Raw genomic sequence first — 17930 nt, forward strand, 5'->3', positions numbered from 1 at the left:
CTTATTATACGAAATATATTTTTATATATAGTACACAATATGGAATAGCATAAATTAAGCATTGGTTTGAGGGCCAATGTAAACCGCTTATAGAGCAAGCAAATGATACCTTCAAACGATATTTTACAAATATGTATACAGCACAGTATAGTAGGGAGCACTGTTCGGGAAATCAAATATCGTTCCTTTTGCTAGGCAATTATCGAGAAATACGTATATAAATATATGTATATAGGAATAGTATGTATTATAAAGAATATTCAGGATAATCAGTTATGGGTATAATATATGTGCAGTTTGATATTAAAATTGTACTCCAATGTGGTTCCAAGCATACCTAATGTGGCAATCAATCGACCATCATTGGGAAAAGTCAAAAGCCCGTCCCGATCCCCAAGATTTCTTCCACGAGCAAGTCCCAGAACCTCTGAAAATACGCTCAATAAACGATTTTCATATGTGGCATAAACAATCAGCTGGATATATAAATCAAGAGCGATACAGTCGAGTCCCGACTATTTGATACCCGTTACTATATACGAATTATTAAAGTTTTCATTTAAGTTGAGGGAACTAGAAACATGTATGCATAATCCTTAGGCTCAGCGGAAAATCAAGACAACCAGACCAACCTTAAAAAATAAATAGAACTGCCAAGACAAGTAACGGGTATAAATATAATTAATAGAAACGCAATAGGACACACAGCACCGAAGTGCTCTGTGCTGGCAATATGTATGTGGATATATATTATACGGTATATTAAATGTTTATTCAATGCTTTGCCGGCCGCAGGACGGAGATCAGGATTTGGATGGTACTGATCCCGAACTGATCCTGCGTGGCCGAACAACGGTTACAATATGGTTCATCTGCTGTTGCAACAATCAGATATTTGGGGACACGTAAAACTTAGATTATATGTCGATATTAAGACTAAATTATGGTAGACCTACATTCATTGGGTAAGTTTCATTGTTTGAATTGCAATATGTTTAATAGACAGTAATAACAACACACAATCTTACCAAGTTTGACACTTTTACAATATATGGTTCGTATTTCATCGTTTTTTTTTGTTCTTTTGTTATAGTGTGAAAAAGTTTTGGGGTTTGATTTCGTATTTCTGCTATTAACTGGTCTGAAGAGCGGCCTCTGAAAATAACATACTTTATGTTTGCATTTGGTGAAATAAATATTAAGATACAAGCATGATTATCTTGCGCGTTCTTTGAATGGTAGATATTGCAAGTGTATTGAAACCAGGTTTATAATTAAAAAAAATACAAATATAGAACAGGAAATAATTTAGAAGTCACCTTAGTGGTACAAAAATGATTTCATGGGTTCTCCAGAACTGAAAGATGAAAATATTGTTATGCAAAATGTTATATCAATTAAAGAAGAAAACCATTTTAACAGGCTTGGTACCTCACTTGAATCAAATTTAATAAAAGGTTCGATCAAATCTTTTTAAATCTTACCAGATCAGCAGACATATATGATAATTCGTAAATGTCGATCATATCTAGTTCAAATCGATTTTAGTACAACTAAGCTAAGCTAAGTACGTGAAAATGAGTTCATGTATATAAAACGTTCGATCTTTATTGCTGTAAATATATGCGTACGCTGCTATCTGTATAGTATAATTCAGTTATTGCAATTGAGAATTTTCACAAAGGGTGCCTTTCAATACTTAAACACCCACTGCAGATTAGTTGCCTGAATTGACGGTGAAAAATGTATATATATATGCAGATGTGTATAAAAAATGAACAAAACACCCAAAACGGATTCAATTAGCGTCTCTTTGTATGTGCAAGTGGTGATCATGAACAGCAAGAGCATTATGTTTCATTCGGTCGGAATTATGTATAATTATTAGGTAAAAGTAGACTTAGGATCTCGGGGGAATCTCTTACAAACTAGTAGGGAAATTGTAGGCAATATCCAAATAATAGACAATATTAATAATATTAATTTACATTTCTGCAAAATCAGAAATACGGGTCCTCGTCTGATGTCCGCCGCCTTCATTCCGCCGTGTGTTGTCTGTGTGGTGATGCTTCTGCTTCTGTTTCTGCTTTTGCTGTTGTTATTGCAATTAAAAATCATTTGCTTTTGCTCTTTATTTCTGATTTGCTAGTTTTGTGGGGGGATTAAAAGACATAGGACATAGTAGAACAATAGATCACTGCAAAGAGTTTTACGCATGGTAAACAAGATTTGGTTAGGCTATTATATGTCATTATGCAGGCAATGGATCACACCATCTTCCAATTTGGAGGTCAATGATTATCATCTGCAACATATAACTTATCCGATAAGGGCTACTACTATTGCAGATGATTATCATTGGCTAAACCCTTTGATCTCAGCCAAAATAGCAATTTGTACTGACTTAATTGGAAAATGTCGACCCAAAATTTTATTGTGTAAAAATATATGTAATGCAGACAGGGAGAGTACTGATTTTATAAAATAAAGCGATCATTTAAGGCAGATGGGCAAAGCAAAAATACGTAATGCACAATTTATGGGCGGCAATTTAAATAGATATACATAAACACACTCCTCTGACAACTAGTGGAAATGTTTCGGCATTAAAACTCACCCCATTCAAGGCACCTGCATCGTCCTCAGACCGCAGCATCTTCCACTTCGGCGTTCGCTTCCACTCCCACATACGCCTCCTCTCCGCCCCTGATTCCGATCCCACCGAACGTCCTCAGTGTTTGTCGTTTTTGTGCGATTTCTGTTGCTGCTGTTGTTGCCCCGGCGCACCGGGATAGCCGCCGTAGCCAGCGCCCGGATAATTGCCAGGATAGTTGGCCGGCGGACCGCCCTGCCCTCCGCCAGGCTGAGGCGCTCCCTGAGGCTGACCACCAGCTGCAGCCGCAGCTGCATAATACTGCGAATACTGTGCATACTGACTGGGCGTCATGCTCTGGCCATAACCGCCGGCCGCCGCTGCAGCAGCAGCAGCTGCAGCCGCCGCAGCGGGATTGGGCTGCTGCTGGCCGGGGTTAGGACCGCCCTGGTTGGGATTCGGCGCATTGCTCTGACCACCGGCTCCATTCTGTTGCTAATGTAATTGATTTTCATTATATAGGTTATTTTATATCGAAGGGAATGCATTCCACCCACCTTATTCTTTAATGTCTTTTCGATGGCCTCCGCTTCATCGATCTTGCCCACGCTGCGATAGTACTCCGCCCACTGAGCACTGTAGTCGGCTCCTCCGGGACCGGCGCCTCCTGGTTGCTGTTGGGACTGTTGGGCTTGTTGTTGCTGCTGTTGTGGCTGGACAGGACCTGAGGAGCCGCCCGATTGCTTGGCCTTCATTTGCTGCTCAATCATTTCAGCCTCACGATGGCATCCCATTTGTCTAAATAGGAAAGATAAAGATTTATATTAACATAGTTATATGTATTTTTTGTAAATGCTTACTTGTAGTACTCTATCCACTGCGCCGAGTAGTCTTGGCCACCGGTAGCTCCACCCGCAGCAGCGGCTCCTTGATTAGCCATGGCCATTTGCTGCTGGTGTTGACCGGAAGGGTCCCAACCCTGCTGACCGTATGGTCCACCCCAGGGCTGTTGTTGATAGCCAGCTCCCGAATTGGGATCTCCGCCCTGCATTTGATTCTGGCCGCCATAGCCGCCTTGCTGTTGATTGTGGTGGGAGTTGTTCTGGCCACCGCCCGAATTTCCGCCACCACCGCCGGGACCTGCACCGATGGGTTTGCGAGAAATGACATTGAGCTCGATATTGATCTTCTCGGAAATCATTTGGCGGGCTGCCTCCACCTGGTCGGTGGTGCCCTTCGATTTGAAGAGTTTCTCATTGGGGGGATTGCTGGCATTGCGATCCATTTCGGTGTGGGCTCCAGATTGCTGGTTGATCAGCTTGATGGTCTCACCGCCACGACCAATAACAATCTGCATGGGAAATTGTAGCATTTAGACATTTTGATACCATAGGGTCTTATTTCTGAACCTACTCCGCATTTGGAAGCGGGAACTAGGAATGTAATTTCCTCCCGTCCACCTTGGGCGTGATTAACGCCGTATCCATAGCCGTAGTTGGAGTTTCCGGAGTCTCCTCCTGGGCCACCGCCTCCTCCATTGCCATTTCGATTCATGCCGTTTCGTTGCTATAAAATCAGATATAAGTAATGTATTTGTATCTTTAAGAAAATAATTTCGACTCACCATCACGTTCTCGATTAGCCCATCAATGGTGCGTTTAGCATCCTCGACCTGCTGGCGAGTACCCTGGATGACGCACCTGCGGTCGCCCATTTCGTCGTTCTTTCCCTGGATGAACTGCAGTTTGCAGCCGCACTCGGTTTGTATTTTACGGATCATATCGCCGCCCTTGCCGATGACCACGCCAACTGCAATTTTAGGCACAAAGACTTCGACGCTTTCGCCGCCGTTGCCGTTGTTGAAGTTATTGAATCCCATGCCTGGACCGCCGCCACCTCCACCGCCGCCCCGACCGCCCTGCTGTTGAGCCTGGGCATCCTTCTGGGCAATCAGGTCGAGCACCATCTGCTTGGCGTGCTCTATCTTTTGCGCCTCGCCGGAAATGCGAAGTGGCTTGATTAGCTCTTGGTTTGGTCCGTCTTGGATGATGATCATTTTGGCTCCGGTCTTCTCCTGCAGCTGCTTAATGGTGTCGCCGCCCTTGCCAATGACCAAACCCACCTTGGCGCCCGGAATCATGATCTCCTGGTAAGGCGGATAACCGCTGGGGCCCGGTGGCGGCATGTTGATTGTCAACAGCACCTCCACCTGTCCACCGCCAGCCCGATTGGCCATGTTCTGAATCATTTCGCGGCCCTTGGTGACCGTATCCCTTTGCCCACGAAGCATAATTACGCGATCTTGATCTTGCATAACCTGCACTTTCGCACCGGACTCCGCCTGGATGTGGGTGATGGTGTCATTGCTGGCGCGGCCCATAAAAGCGCCGGCCACCGATTCGGGCAAGCGAATCTGCTCCTCACAGCTTGTTCCCGCCGAGGCGGCCAAACGAGCCGCTACCGCAGCTGCCTGGGCGATTGCCTGGGTAATGCTGGCACCGCCCTGGCCACCACCTCCGCCACCACCCCCGCTGCCGCTGCTCATGTTGGAGCTATTGTTGCCGTACTCTGGGCTGCCTAAGGAGCGTTTGCACTCCGGACCGCTGTCGCCGTCGTCGTTCATTCGCTTAAAAGCGGACGCTCCACCGCAAGACGGTGGCGATGGACCCGCTGTGGCTCCGCCCTGCTGGCTCGGCTGGATCTTGGCTGCGATCTGGAGGGGATTGGGGCAAGAGAAGCCGAATCAATACCCACTTCCGATTCTTCCTCTTTCCCGGGTGGGAACTCACCTGCTTGGCACGCTGGATTGCCTGGGCGAGTGCCTGTGATTGATTAATACCGCCTTGCTGCTGGAACTCGCTCATCGTTGTTCTATAAAATGCGATTCTTTGATTTACACACTTTTTTTTTTTTTTTTTAACCGCGTTGAAAATTCAATAGCCGAAAGGTACGTTTATTTTCACACTTGCCGAGACGTTATTATAAGCGATGAATTCGACTTTCTTTGACATTTATTTATGTGGTTTTCAAAGACCTTCTCTGCCTTATTGCTTAGCTCCGTTTTTCTCGTGTGTTACTTCGTTTTTTTTTAGTTTTCTTTCAGCTTGTCGGTGAAAATTATGCGTTTGCAAAAAAATTGTGTAGCATTATAGCTTGATTTTCACCCTCCGGATTTTCACGGCATTGGGTGAGCGGTAACACTGCGCACTAGTGATTCACGGCTTGTGTCTGCACTTCTGGTATATTTCTGTTTTATTCGAGTACATGTTAAAATTCAATTACTTATAGATATCGCACCTATACAAGTTGCACTGCAATTTATTTTACACTGAAGGGCCTATTTTACTGTGAAACATCCAAACTCTTTTCCTATTAAGCCTAATTTGTGTTATTTTGCTTACTGAAAAGCTGGAATACTGTAGGAAGCTAAATATTATAGGGTATTCAATTGCTATAGCATTTATTCCTTTTCAGACCACCAAATGAAAGTATTTGGCCTGACATTTACGTAGCCGTTAGGTAGCTCAATTATTAGGTATTTAATTATATAAATGTTTGTTTTATTCGTTCCTAAGCGGTTATTACGTCTGGTATATTTAATCCGTGTTTACTTACATTCCCGGGTCACCCTGTACTGGGTTTACTAGAAATCTGGAATTTCTTGTATTTCTCGGTATTTTTATCCCATCCCCGAAAACCTCTTCTCGCGAAGGTCACTCTGTTCTTCTTTCGTCGGCAACGTTGCGCAGAGCACGGCTCCAGATTTGTTAAACGCGAATTTACCCCACAAAAACGCATTTAAAATGGCTTTCGGTGATGTGACCACCCCGCAGGGACTGAAGGAATTGAACGCCTTCCTGGCCGACAACAGCTACATCAGCGGGTAAGCACGCGTCATAAAATGTGAGGTTATGAACGACCTCACCACGTCGGCAGACGAATTAATGGCATTTATTACCGATTTCTGTAGATATACTCCCAGCAAGGCCGATCTGTCCGTGTTCGATGCTCTGGGCAAGGCCCCCTCCGCCGACAATGTGAATGTGGCCCGTTGGTACCGTCACATTGCCTCCTTCGAGGCCGCTGAGCGCGCTGCCTGGTCGGGCACTCCTCTGCCCCAGTTGGCCGGTGGAAAGCCCACCGTGGCTGCTCCCGCCAAGCCCGCCGCCGACGATGACGACGATGTGGATCTATTCGGATCCGACGATGAGGAGGACGAGGAGGCCGAGCGCATCAAGCAGGAGCGCGTGGCCGCTTACGCCGCCAAGAAGTCCAAGAAGCCCGCCCTCATCGCCAAGTCATCGGTGCTCCTCGATGTCAAGCCCTGGGATGACGAGACCGACATGAAGGAGATGGAGAACAATGTCCGCACCATCGAGATGGACGGTCTGCTGTGGGGCGCCTCCAAACTGGTCCCAGTCGGCTATGGCATCAACAAGCTTCAGATCATGTGCGTCATCGAGGATGACAAGGTGTCCATCGATCTGCTGCAGGAGAAGATCGAGGAGTTCGAGGACTTTGTTCAGTCCGTCGACATTGCTGCCTTCAACAAAATCTAAACATCTGAGATTCTTATATTTTCAATAAACTTGAGCAAAGCGAACTAAGAAAATATAATTGTTTTCAGTTTTGAGAGAAATATGTTTTTGTATGTTCAGATACTTAAAGTTTACGCCTGAAAGTATACTTTTAAATTCAAGGAATCTTTTAATCTCTTAATCTCAAGTTCTCAGCTTAAGTCATCCGTTTTGGGCTTTCGGTGAGCTTTTGTCAACAAAAGAGCGAAACTCATAGCACTTCAGCTCAGTTGAACGGACAGCTCGATAGAGTTCGCTTCTATAGAGAAAGTGGAGATACTGTTGAGCGACTTTGAAAATTGCATTTGCAAACAAATCTTTTTCGTATAAAAGTATTGCTTATAATGGCTGCCAACAAATTGAGCTGCACTTTGGCTATTGGCGCTCTTTTGTGCCTGGGATTCGCGGCCCTCATTCAAGCTCAGGGTGAGTTAAATAAATTGAAAACCATATATTTACAATATATAGACGAACCGCAATGTCGGTTCTTGTTTTTGTTTGCGAGACGTTTTTGTTACGCATTTGCTGAGATGTGCTTTTAACACGAAAAATACAAATACCTGATCGTCTGCATTCATTAACATTAATTAGCAATTGTATAGATATTTGTGTCTTTTGTTCTGCGCCAAGACATGTTTCGTTCTTGAGCGTATTTCCCAGATATATTTATCCATCCATCGTGTTTGTCGCCATTTGCATACGACAAGTATCTGAAAGCTACAAACGTTCATTAAAACTCGGGGATTTCTGATCGGTTTCAGATTCCAAATTCGACCATCTATCATCTAAGACGCGGGCCGTTGACTGCGTTAGTTTTCAATAACTCATCATTGCCATTGAAATTACTTCCGATTCGTATACATTCATTACATTTGCGGAAATTAATTGGTATTAAGTTCGAAAAGTATCTATTAATCGTTGGCAGTAATTTGAAGTGAGCTCTTTGATTTCTGTTTAATAAACTAATTGTGTACACGGGTAATTAGCACAAATCAAGTTGTTATCTTGCATTATTCGTGAAAAGGATGTAGTTTTACTGGAGATTTCCCCGAATCCGGAATGGCATTTTGCAGTGCACTTCGGTGCTCCATTGTTTAGAGCTCAAAAATCCCACTTTCGTGACAATTTGCGTTGATGACGACTGCGTGTGTTTTATCTCTGGGTCAGGAAAAACCCGTAAAAGTTTATATAAATTAGATTATGATAGTGAACAAATTTAATTTGTATAGGAGAAAGGAGGGAATAGATAAAACGTTTTTAGTCTTGACCCAATTCATACACCTTTAAAGATTACTTTGCATAGGTCACTGAACTCAGAAGCCTCCGAGTTATGCTCGAGTGTGGGTGAGCCGTAAGGCTAGATGACATGGTGTGCTTCACGCTTCTTTCAATCGTTTCCCATTTGCAAAATGCCGATATTCGTTAAAAATACAAAATATAATTACAAGCACAAGGTCTTGATAACGCCGATTAATTGACTCATCCTCGCCTACGGCCTGCCGGATTTTATTCTACGGAGATGCTTCAATGTTTCCATTGAAACTTGCAAAACTAGTTCGGTATAAAATGAGATGGAACGTGAGGCCGACGCGTTTCAGGTTCATGGGCGTGCAGCCAACGGAATTGCTTTTCGTTTCTTGGATATATTTTATAATTTTGTTGAATTTTCAAAATTTAATGAAACTGCGCGCAGCGGGAAAACACAGATTAGATTTTAGGATTAGTTTTAGTGCCTGTAATAACAACTAAAAATGTTGTTTCATTAAAATCTTTATCGCGTTGGTTAACTAAAAATTTTTTTTTAGTTTGAAAATATTGATAATAGGGTTGTAAGGAAATCTCTTCGGTTGGAATTTGATTTACTGAACGTCAGAATTTTAAACGAATATCGTTGTTACGCCTTTACAATATACAAGTTCAAGATAAGACACCTGAACCAATTTGTTAACTGGAATTTTTTTGTAATTAGTTTCCTACAACCTTTTCTATGTGAGCTGCTTAAATTCCAAAGTCTTCAACTTAACTCTACATAACTCTCAAAAATTCAAAACATTACCAAACGCTCTGAATAAAGCGATGACATGATCTGGGAAAAAATGTGTGACACAATTCGAGTTTTGCTCTCGCATTGCTTACGTTCTGCTGAGGCTAATCTGAAAAATATAATGAACTGATTTGATTTGATTTGAATGATCTTTAAACCCGAAACAGATAAGCCGGTGACTGATGTGTGCCTGGGGTGCATCTGCGAGGCCATCAGTGGATGCAATCAGACTCGTTACTGTGGCGGCGGTGTCTGCGGCCTGTTTCGCATCACCTGGGCCTATTGGGCCGACGGCGGGAAGCTGACCTTGGGCAACGAGAGTCCCCAGTCGGAGGACGGTGAGTACACCCCATCCATTTCCTTTTCAATAAACATTATCTTACATCTGAGGCACATTAATCTCGCTACAGCCTATGCCAACTGCGTGAACGATCCCTACTGCGCGGCCAACACGATCCAGAATTACATGACCAAGTTTGGCCAGGACTGCAATGGGGATAACGCCATCGATTGCTACGACTTTGCCGCCATCCACAAGCTGGGCGGCTATGGGTGCAAGGGCGAGCTGAGCTACCAGTACCAGACGCAGCTGACCAACTGCCTCAATTCGTTCCAGCAGATCGATGTGCGCTCTAGCAAATAATCCCATTAAATTGCTACATTTATGTTCTAATTAAATTTAAATAATGTAATAACTAACTATTTATGGCAATGCATTTGAATTCGATACAGAATAAATGACAAGACAAGGAAATTTGTTTGGGTTTTTGAGAGCCCCACACTTTCTTCATATATTTAGTAAATCATTTAAAGTGGACAACAAATATGAACTTTTAATCTTTTGGTACGATAATTCGTGTAAAAATATTTAACATTTCGAGCTTACTTTCCTACATATTAAATATTTTCTACATCTTAGCTTGAGAGATAACAAAATTATACTAGCCTTCAACACACGCTTTAAAATATTATAAATTCACAATGTAGCATACTTTTTGTTAGAAGTTTTAAAATATTTAACACTTTAATTGTAAGTTAACAACACTAAAAACGATATTGTGTATCGAAGAACATGCAAATATAAATATTTTCTAAGTGCTTTATTCATCTCTTTGTTTTCAACTTACTAACTTAAAAACTAAATTCAATGCATAGATAAAAATATTGAATAATCGGCTTTGATTCTCATACTTATAACCAGAATGCAGGGAGTGAGGTATACGGAGAAGCTATTCCTAACACTTTGTGGGGATGCGCCCTATAAACCGGTATTACCGGCTGTATTGGCGTTTTTCCGGGTGCGTACTCAGCCCATCGGATTCGCCAGTACCAATCGCAGTTTCAGGGGCAGAGGTATTAGATGTTATTATATTAACCTGCCGGAAAATGCGATTTTTTCTGCGCTATTTTGTATATCTGCAGCTGGTGCTGTCGCCTTCATTGGTACAAGGCCAAGGTAAGTTCTTGGTAAAAATATGTTTGCTATATATTTAAAAATTTGCATAAATAGGTCATGTGCTGGATAAACCCGTAACGGAGCTGTGTCTCACCTGCATTTGTGAGGCCATCAGTGGCTGTAATGCCACGGCGATTTGCACTAGTCCGGAAAAGGGAACCTGCGGCATATTCCGCATCACCTGGGGATATTGGGTGGATGCTGGAAAACTGACAGTGAATGGAGAGAACCCCGATTCGGATAACGCCTTTATCAACTGCGCCAATGATCCGCATTGTGCCGCCGACTTGGTGCAAAACTACATGAAGAAGTTCAATCAGGACTGCAATGATGATGGCCAGATGGATTGCCATGATTATGCCCGAATCCATAAATTGGGCGCTTATGGCTGTCAAGCGGACATGCCCTACAAATTCCAAAGTGTGTTTGAGGAGTGCATCGAGAAGTACGAGGATAAGGGATTTCAGTAAATAAAAAACAAGAAAACATAAATTTAATACATTTTTAAACATATCTCATTAAACTTGTCATTTTTATTTCTTCGCGAATCAACCCTGATTGGAAACTAGATCGTTTCATTTCCCATTACTGAAGTGAGTAATTTCGATGGCGCTCATTGTCGATAATAAAAACCAGCAGTCACTGCGGAAATCGTTTCAGTGACTGAATAATCGCGAAACGAATCGAATCGCAGGTGAATACAGACCTCCAGCTATGCATAGTACACATATAGTATATTTTGTACTGGGCCTCACAGTTGGTGGCCTTTGGGTGCAAGCTGAGATCCAAAAACCCATCACAGAACAATGTCTGATCTGTATGTGTGAGGCTCTGAGTGGCTGCAACGCAACGGCTGTGTGCGTGAATGGGGCATGTGGCATTTTCAGGATCACCTGGGATCAGTGGGTGGATTCAGGCAGATTGACCATACCAGGCGACTCGCCTTTGACGGATAGTTGTAAGAACCGGGTGTATCTTTTGATAAAGTGCATTTATTTGTCATTGAATATTCAATATCTACAGCTTTTACCAACTGTGCCAACGATCCGTATTGTGCGGCCGACACTTTGCAGAGTTATATGGTGAAGTACGGACAGGATTGCAACGATGACGCGAAGGAGGACTGCTACGATTATGGAGCAATTCACTATATGGGTCCCTTCAACTGCAAGGCGGATATGCCCTATACCTACGAGAGCATTTTCAGACGATGTTTGAGGAACGCCATGCGAGATGACAAGCGTCAGAAATCCAGCTAGGCATAGAAAGGTTTCCTAGTATTTAGCTACTAACTGGTGAGAAAGAGTCCGTGTGATTTTTGTGCGAATTATTCATAGTTAATATAGGCGTTATGTTCGATTAATAAACTAGTGGCTTGGAGTCAACTGAGATCAGTTGTTTGATCAACACGGCACTTGCAGGTCTGGTTCTCGATTCTCGATTCTCGATTCTCCATCGGATTCAAAGCTCAGTTATGCTTCGATTGCTCGTTTGTTTGTGGCTACTGGTGCACAGGGGTTCCAGCTATGAGGGTAAGTGTTCCCCACCTATTTATAAGCAATATGTAGCTCTATTATTATGGTAATCAACCTCGGTTCGCTGTAAGCAAAGCCAGCTTATAGTAAACGCTTTATACTATAAAGGCGGCTGTTACATCCGCCCATTTCCACTTTTCTCGTACACTGAATATATAATATATTCAATAATATAAAACAAGGGAGAATGCTATAGTCGAGTTCCCCAACTATCAGATACCCGTTACTTATCTGGAATATATATATGGGATTTATACTAAAATCTGTCTGGTTCTAGACGATTCTTTGTACAAGGGCTTTCACTTTTCGTAATTAAAATCTAGCAGACTGCCGTCTATACTATCTGTTTCCATTCACAAGCCTCTTTTGAGTTCAACTTTACACCACCAAGGGCATTCGCCATGCACAGGAACAGGTGGTAATCACTTGGCGCTCTGTCCGGGCTATATGGTGGATGCGATAAAACCTCCCATCCGAGCTACCGTAGCTTCTGACGAGTCATCAACGAAGTGCGTGTTCTGCCGTTGTCAAGCGGTCCAGTTGTTCGCAGTAGATGGTAGAATTAAGCGTCTGGCCATATGGGAGCAGCTCATAGTGGATGATTCCCTTCCAATCCTACTAAACACACAGCAAAACCTTCCTGGCCATCAATCCCGGCTTGGCCACTGTTTGGGACCATTCACCGGCCTTCGACCACGACCGTTTTCGCTTGATATTGTCGTATGTGATCCATTTTTCGTCGCCAGTCACCATCCGCTTCAAGAATGGGTCGAGTTCGTTCCGTTTCAGCAGCATATCGCAGGCGTTGATTCGGTCCAGAAGGTTTTTTTGCGTCAAATCATGCGGCACCCAAACATCAAGCTTTTTTTTGTATCCAGCCTTCTGCAGATGGTTTAAAATGGCTTGGTGAATAACTCCCATCTCCTGGACGATGTCACGAGATGCCACATGCCGGTCTAACTCGATGTATTCCATGATTTGATCGGTATTTGTCGGCTAACTTCGGAAAACTTTAAAATAGCGCGAATTTCGGCGTTAGTGAACTCCATGTTTACACGTCTATAACTGTTGAACGCAATATCCAAACTAATCATGCATCGTTTTGTAGGTTTTTTCAAGACCTTTCAAATTATGTATAGTATTGCCAGATACGAGTTTTGCCAGATTGTACATAGCCGCGAAATTCAAAAGACAAAAAGGCGGAAGGGAGATAATTGCCAAGCTAATATATTCAATAATATAAAACAAGGGAGAATGCTATAGTCGAGTTACTTACTTATCTGGAATATATATATGGGATTTATACTAAAATCTTAATAATCTTGATAATCGTAAGCTGTTAAATATATTCCCTACTGTCTGGTTCCAGACGATTCTTTGTACATAGGCTTTCACTTTTCGTAATTAAAATCTAGCAGACTGCCGTCTATATTAGCAATGGAATTAAATTGATATAACTTATGCATAGAAGGATTTTGACAATAAGAACAAATTTTTTTCTAAATATAACTAGACACGACAAAGACATTAATTAAGATATGTTATTAAGATAAAAAACAGCTAAAAAAGACTTAAGTAATATTTAATAGCTTGTGCGACGGGAGGAATATATTTGTGTTTAATAATTGCGCCAAGCTCACTGTTTCAAATTTAGAAACTGCTATAAATTGTAAAAAATGAGACTCGGCGATTTAGTGCTTAGTACTTCAGCTTCCTTTCAACACTATCAAATCAAACTTTACAATGCTGATCAACCCACAATCCTTGTTGACGGTAATATTTGCGGTGATGTTCCTGGGTATGGCATCCTCGTATGAAATTGTCAGAAAATGTCCTTATCATTATGAATGGAAAGACAACTATTGCCAATACTATGATCATTACCCAGGGTAATTACACCAAATAAATAATTTCTGAACATTCCAAAAACTTGATTTTTTTAACAAAAGCATGATTCTTTATTGGGTTTCTTCGTTCCCCACTTTTCGGGGATTTATCTTTGTCTGTTTTTAAAACAATCCTTGGTAACACATATACACGTACATACATCGAAACATTGCTTATGTTTGTGTTTGAACAGTTTCCAATATAGGTATGGATTCTATAGATTTATATATATTTATACAGATATATACTGTATAATATATATAGAGGGGTATATGAAAACTACTTTAATATGCTCTCTCTTTTTGTAATTTGTTAGTCAACATGTTAACATACTGGTAGTACATAGTTATTAATATATTCAGATTCTGGCTTACGTTTGCTAAAGCTAGGCTCTAACATTGGTTTGCCTTTCAGTGGTCATGGTTCTATATCTCGAGATGAGGTTCTCTCTATTAAGGGGTATTCGGTTTAGTATTTAGTATTTAGTATTCGGGAACTTGAAAGTAAAAAGAACTATTTTGGACATTTTCATCAAAATCTGTTCAAATTGAAATTGTTTCAACAACCTTTTAGTTGGTAATGATTCATATGAGCTGATACTGGAGGCAATGTCAAACGAAAGGCAGCCATATCATCCTATTCTTATCATAATATGTTGTCAAATATCTCCCTTCCGCTTTCTTGCTCTTTATTCAATGCTTTATAAAAAGTGTTACTGTGATCGGATTTAGTTCAAATATGCGCCGTTTTGTTCGATAATCTGTTTCCATTCACAAGCCTCTTTTGAGTTCAACTTTACACCACCAAGGGCATTCGCCATGCACAGGAACAGGTGGTAATCACTTGGCGCTCTGTCCGGGCTATATGGTGGATGCGATAAAACCTCCCATCCGAGCTACCGTAGCTTCTGACGAGTCATCAACGAAGTGCGTGTTCTGCCGTTGTCAAGCGGTCCAGTTGTTCGCAGTAGATGGTAGAATTAAGCGTCTGGCCATATGGGAGCAGCTCATAGTGGATGATTCCCTTCCAATCCTACTAAACACACAGCAAAACCTTCCTGGCCATCAATCCCGGCTTGGCCACTGTTTGGGACCATTCACCGGCCTTCGACCACGACCGTTTTCGCTTGATATTGTCGTATGTGATCCATTTTTCGTCGCCAGTCACCATCCGCTTCAAGAATGGGTCGAGTTCGTTCCGTTTCAGCAGCATATCGCAGGCGTTGATTCGGTCCAGAAGGTTTTTTTGCGTCAAATCATGCGGCACCCAAACATCAAGCTTTTTTTTGTATCCAGCCTTCTGCAGATGGTTTAAAATGGCTTGGTGAATAACTCCCATCTCCTGGACGATGTCACGAGATGCCACATGCCGGTCTAACTCGATGTATTCCATGATTTGATCGGTATTTGTCGGCTAACTTCGGAAAACTTTAAAATAGCGCGAATTTCGGCGTTAGTGAACTCCATGTTTACACGTCTATAACTGTTGAACGCAATATCCAAACTAATCATGCATCGTTTTGTAGGTTTTTTCAAGACCTTTCAAATTATGTATAGTATTGCCAGATACGAGTTTTGCCAGATTGTACATAGCCGCGAAATTCAAAAGACAAAAAGGCGGAAGGGAGATAATTGCCAAGCTAATATATTCAATAATATAAAACAAGGGAGAATGCTATAGTCGAGTTACTTACTTATCTGGAATATATATATGGGATTTATACTAAAATCTTAATAATCTTGATAATCGTAAGCTGTTAAATATATTCCCTACTGTCTGGTTCCAGACGATTCTTTGTACATAGGCTTTCACATTTCGTAATTAAAATCTAGCAGACTGCCGTCTATATTAGCAATGGAATTAAATTATATTGATATTGATTATTATGATATTACTTATGCATAGAAGGATTTTGACAATAAGAACAAATTTTTTTCTAAATATAACTAGACACGACAAAGACATTAATTAAGATATGTTATGTAGATAAAAAACAGCTAAAAAAAGACTTAAGTAATATTTAATAGCTTGTGCGACGGGAGGAATATATTTGTGTTTAATAATTGCGCCAAGCTCACTGTTTCAAATTTAGAAACTGCTATAAATTGTAAAAATTGAGACTCGGCGATTTAGTGCTTAGCTTCCTTTCAACACTATCAAATCAAACTTTACAATGCTGATCAACCCACAATCCTTGTTGATGGTAATAGTTGCGGTGCTGTTCCTGGGTATGGCACCCTCGCCTACAAATGCCAGACAATGTCCTCCTAATTATATTTTCAAAGGCAAATGGTGCTATAAGAAAATAGGTATTTAAGGTTAATTACACCAAATAAATAATTTCTGAACATTCCATAAACTTGATTTTTTTAACAAAAGGATGGAAACTAAGAAAACTATTTCTCGAAAAAGTTTTTCAAATCAGTTTGTATGGGAGATAACATTCGAGTATGAACTTAGAGTATAATTGTACAGTCATGATAACTGGAATGCGTTGCGGTTATTCGACCGATTCGCTGACTATTTACTTAATTATGTAAGCGGCTTCCAATTGGGTGCAAATATACTCGCCCATTTGCCAGCAGGTTGTGGACCTGCTCTCTCGATGCCCCTCGAAGTGGATCTGAAACTGAAACTTCACGTCTCTGGAATCTGCATGCTTAATCTCAACTTTCTAGCTTGTATAGTTCCTGAGATCTCGACGTTCATACGGACGGACAGACGGACATGGCCAGATCGACTCGGCTATTGATCCTGATCAAGAATATATATACTATATATGCTTCCTTCTGCCTGTTACATAGTATTTAACGAATCTAGTATCCCGAATTAATTTATCTTTCGCGTTATTTTTTGAAATAAGTAAGAATTGTTTCTTATTTCTTTCTGTGTATTTAGTGCAAAATAAACCCGTCACCGAAGATTGCCTAGACTGTCTGTGCGAAACAATGAGTGGCTGCAATGCATCCGCAATTTGCGTAAATGGGGCCTGCGGTATATTCCGGATCACTTGGGGCTACTGGGTGGAGGCGGGCAAACTAACTTTGCCCACAGATACAGCTCTTTCCGAAGACGGTAGGTTGACGATATCCGATGTATATATCCATTCGAAAGCCAATGTCCATTGTTTAGCCTTTACGAACTGCGTGAATCAGCCCCACTGTGCAGCCAACACGGTTCAGAATTATATGTTCAAGCATGGTCAGGATTGCAACCGAGATGACCACATCGATTGCCTGGATTTTGGAGCACTCCACAAACTGGGCAATTTGAAGTGCCAGGAAGAGTTGCCCTACATCTACGCCAAGGTCTTCAATCGATGTCTGAAATCCAAGGACCGATTGGTCGAGGAAAATATCATCAAAGAGCAGGAAAGGGTTTCAACATAATTGATTCTTTATTGGGTTTCTTCGTTCCCCACTTTTCGGGGATTTATCTTTGTCTGTTTTTAAAACAATCCTTGGTAACACATATACACGTACATACATCGAAACATTGCTTATGTTTGCGTCTGAACAGTTTCCAATATAGGTATGGATTCTATAGATTTAGTTACAGATACAGATATATATAATATATATAGAGGGGTATATGAAAACTACTTTAATATGCTCTCGCTTTTTGTAATTTGTTAGTCAACATGTTAACATACTGGTAGTACATAGTTATTAATATATTCAGATTCTGGCTTACGTTTGCTAAAGCTTGGCTCTAACATTGGTTTGCCTTTCAGTGGTCATGGTTCTATATCTCGAGATGAGGTTCTCTCTATTAAGGGGTATTCGGTTTAGTAGTATAGTATTCGGGAACTTGAAAGTAAAAAGAACTATTATGGATA

At 41.5% G+C, this 17930-nt stretch overlaps 7 protein-coding genes across 7 annotated transcripts; 6 read left to right on the plus strand and 1 right to left on the minus strand.

Moving 5' to 3' along the window:
- Positions 1-750: 750 nt before the first annotated feature.
- On the minus strand, positions 751-6195 carry LOC6548484 (far upstream element-binding protein 3). Its single transcript, XM_026980952.1, has 7 exons — positions 5383-6195; positions 4218-5306; positions 4007-4159; positions 3454-3944; positions 3151-3391; positions 2618-3088; positions 751-2197 (listed from the first exon to the last, which is right to left on the minus strand). The coding sequence occupies exons 1-6, from the start codon at positions 5455-5457 to the stop codon at positions 2732-2734; spliced, it is 2406 nt and encodes an 801-aa protein (XP_026836753.1). The 5' UTR covers positions 5458-6195; the 3' UTR covers positions 751-2197; positions 2618-2731.
- Positions 6196-6273: 78 nt separating this feature from the next.
- LOC6548341 (probable elongation factor 1-beta) lies at positions 6274-7205 on the plus strand. Its single transcript, XM_001975261.3, has 2 exons — positions 6274-6476; positions 6564-7205. The coding sequence occupies exons 1-2, from the start codon at positions 6397-6399 to the stop codon at positions 7150-7152; spliced, it is 669 nt and encodes a 222-aa protein (XP_001975297.1). The 5' UTR covers positions 6274-6396; the 3' UTR covers positions 7153-7205.
- A 181-nt stretch (positions 7206-7386) lies between these two features.
- Positions 7387-9969, plus strand: LOC6548340 (lysozyme). The gene is made up of 3 exons (XM_001975260.3): positions 7387-7596; positions 9382-9552; positions 9625-9969. The coding sequence occupies exons 1-3, from the start codon at positions 7515-7517 to the stop codon at positions 9855-9857; spliced, it is 486 nt and encodes a 161-aa protein (XP_001975296.1). The 5' UTR covers positions 7387-7514; the 3' UTR covers positions 9858-9969.
- Positions 9970-10524: 555 nt separating this feature from the next.
- On the plus strand, positions 10525-11162 carry LOC6548339 (lysozyme 2). The gene is made up of 2 exons (XM_001975259.3): positions 10525-10670; positions 10725-11162. Exons 1-2 carry the CDS (start codon positions 10601-10603, stop codon positions 11138-11140), a joined length of 486 nt encoding a protein of 161 aa, XP_001975295.1. The 5' UTR covers positions 10525-10600; the 3' UTR covers positions 11141-11162.
- A 158-nt stretch (positions 11163-11320) lies between these two features.
- LOC6548338 (lysozyme 2) lies at positions 11321-12059 on the plus strand. The gene is made up of 2 exons (XM_001975258.3): positions 11321-11628; positions 11694-12059. The coding sequence occupies exons 1-2, from the start codon at positions 11385-11387 to the stop codon at positions 11927-11929; spliced, it is 480 nt and encodes a 159-aa protein (XP_001975294.1). The 5' UTR covers positions 11321-11384; the 3' UTR covers positions 11930-12059.
- Positions 12060-12080: 21 nt separating this feature from the next.
- Positions 12081-17809, plus strand: LOC6548337 (lysozyme). Its single transcript, XM_001975257.3, has 3 exons — positions 12081-12202; positions 16991-17167; positions 17225-17809. Exons 1-3 carry the CDS (start codon positions 12145-12147, stop codon positions 17479-17481), a joined length of 492 nt encoding a protein of 163 aa, XP_001975293.1. The 5' UTR covers positions 12081-12144; the 3' UTR covers positions 17482-17809.
- On the plus strand, positions 13876-14139 carry LOC113564274. Its single transcript, XM_026980378.1, has one exon. It carries the CDS (start codon positions 13949-13951, stop codon positions 14096-14098), a length of 150 nt encoding a protein of 49 aa, XP_026836179.1. The 5' UTR covers positions 13876-13948; the 3' UTR covers positions 14099-14139.
- Positions 17810-17930: the final 121 nt, after the last annotated feature.

Source organism: Drosophila erecta, unplaced genomic scaffold (assembly GCF_003286155.1).
Source record: "Drosophila erecta strain 14021-0224.00,06,07 unplaced genomic scaffold, DereRS2 tig00000092-arrow-pilon, whole genome shotgun sequence".
NCBI lineage: Eukaryota > Metazoa > Arthropoda > Insecta > Diptera > Drosophilidae > Drosophila > Drosophila erecta.